Source organism: Phytophthora cinnamomi, assembly GCF_018691715.1.
Source record: "Phytophthora cinnamomi strain GKB4 chromosome Unknown Contig55, whole genome shotgun sequence".
In the NCBI taxonomy this organism is placed as follows: domain Eukaryota; phylum Oomycota; class Peronosporomycetes; order Peronosporales; family Peronosporaceae; genus Phytophthora; species Phytophthora cinnamomi.
The window spans coordinates 1,012,023-1,014,183 of NW_027150988.1; the positions used below are offsets into that span (position 1 = coordinate 1,012,023).

The 2,161-nt window shown below is 52.7% G+C and overlaps 1 protein-coding gene across 1 annotated transcript; it reads left to right on the forward strand.

Moving 5' to 3' along the window:
• Positions 1–881: 881 nt before the first annotated feature.
• Positions 882–1,738, forward strand: IUM83_12874 (uncharacterized protein; the record flags this gene model as incomplete). Its single annotated transcript, XM_067937519.1, has 3 exons — positions 882–1,136; positions 1,222–1,599; positions 1,673–1,738. The coding sequence occupies 3 exons, from the start codon at positions 882–884 to the stop codon at positions 1,736–1,738; spliced, it is 699 nt and encodes a 232-aa protein (XP_067788205.1).
• Positions 1,739–2,161: the final 423 nt, after the last annotated feature.

The following is a 2,161-nucleotide window of genomic DNA, read 5'->3' on the forward strand; positions in this document are numbered from 1 at the left end:
AGCTATTATACTTGAAGGTTGTCCGATTCATTGCCACAGCACTGCTCATTCAGCTGCTATTCAGCTAGCAGTGAAGCCGTTTCTGTTATTTTCGCTGGATTGTGATTTATGGAGCGGTTTTAGGCGACCATTGACTGTCATATGTATGACACTGGTAGCGTGGAGTATAGGTCATCTGCACGACCTAGCGGATAAAACACGCCAAGGCACGTATGCTTCATGGCGATGACTGTAGTCGTATTTGCGCTTCTGGCGGCATGAGGACTAAAGTCTCTTGTGTACTGTGAAGAACACGTTGCTCACTCATCTTGGGATTTGCTGTCCAGAAATGACCAAAATCTGAATGTAAGATACAAGCATAAACTATCCCGAAGGGACAGCCTCGGTGGTCGGCAGCCCTCAACTCGCTCCTTCAGACCGCGCACTCCACACTAGTCGTCCCAGTATTGGAAGATAAAGCAAGAGAAGCGAATGGGAGACACTCGCATCGGCGTCGTGTCTTGCGCCTTCCTTCGACTCGGCTGCAGCAGCCAACATGATCTCTTCTCTCCCTCCTACGCAAGGTACTGTCCCTGTGTCGTACACGGTCAGATCTTCTTGCCCTAAGAGCTGTGGAGCGTCTCCTGCTAATGGACTCCGATGTCTTTCCGTGCCGACGTCTTTACAAGCAGAAGCAACAAAAAGAGGAACACCAAGGTAAGCGGAACTCGACCAAGCTCCAGTCGCAGCTGCCACCAGCATTGCGATTGTTGTTAAATGCTGCTGAAAAGAGAGACTAAACGTCCTCGTTGTGTCTCCGATGGTCACATTGGATCCAGTTGCTGCGCTGTTTCCCTCACTGCTGTCCGAGCCACGCCCCGCGAAGCTACTGCGGGTGCTCAATGCACTTGCTCATCACGTTCGAGTCTGCCGCCGCGGCCGCCGCAGCAGACCAGAACGCAGACTTGGTGGTGTCTGCGCGGTTCGAGTCCACGTTAGTTGGTGCAGTCGCTGGTTCAGGTGACGTTGTCACGGCGATGGCCCCAGGCGCCACTGCAGCTCTTCCTATCAACGCTGTGATGCCGTCTGGACAGCCGGAGAGCGACTGGATCTGTGCGAAAAAGGCGAACTACGCTTACCAGCATCACTTCCCAGAGGTGAGTGAGTATCAATCGTTGTCTATGGATTCGAAGAAACCCTGACTGCCGAATATGCTCACACTCACGTCGCTGTCTTTTCCAGAACACCATCTTGTACGAGCTCAACGATCGGAAGAGCCCGATGTGGCACTACAGCTACGAGAGCGGTTCCACCAAGGCACAGCGCGCGATGAAGCACGTGTTGGCCGCTTATGTATTCCTTCTACACCCAACTGGAGCGAGGTCAAAGCTATGCTATGGCGACCAGTCATTTGCAACAGGGGTGCGGCTGACGACTGTGATTGCGAGGCAGCCATCTCCTCCTTTTACAATGGTCTCGTATCGTCGACAGAACAACGTGTCTCGTTGTGGAAGCACGACAACGCAACCAGGAGCTAAGTCTGTCACGGTAAAGCTAGAAGAGAAGCGACCATTGGAGTATCGATCTCCATCGCCTGTGCACCTGAATACATCAGCGCCCGTAAGGTCGTATGGCGACACATGGTTGCCTAGTCATCGAACAGTGGTGTTAGAGGATTGGGCCGTCGTTCCAGGGAGCGTTGCACCTCATCAAGAACGTCAGCAGCCTATTGGAGCACCAGATGCTTGCAGCTTCTTAAATGAAGAACAATTGATACTGGAGTCGCGTTCACACCAGCTGCAACTTCTAGACCTACTCAAGCCGCTTCTGTTGTTGAAGATTTTTGTGCATGCTACCCCGTTGGAGGCATTTTCCTTCTACTTCAACGAGATTGATGCTCACATACGGCGCTCGTGGTTCCCAAGTATCCGCGCCGTCACACAAAAGCAATCGTGTTGTGAGGTCCCTGCAGCCCACGCCATGATATCACAAATGAAGTATGCGTTCTCGTTGGCAAGCTTCATTGCAGATGGTAGCGAGACAACAAACAAGACGTCAAACCCGGCACTGGAGCAGGCAGTTCTTCAATCCTGCGCAGATCTCATGCTCGATGCGTCTTCGTCGCAGCGTATCGAGGAGATTTTCATGTCGGTCCAATCCGCCGCGGCGAGCTCTCGAGACG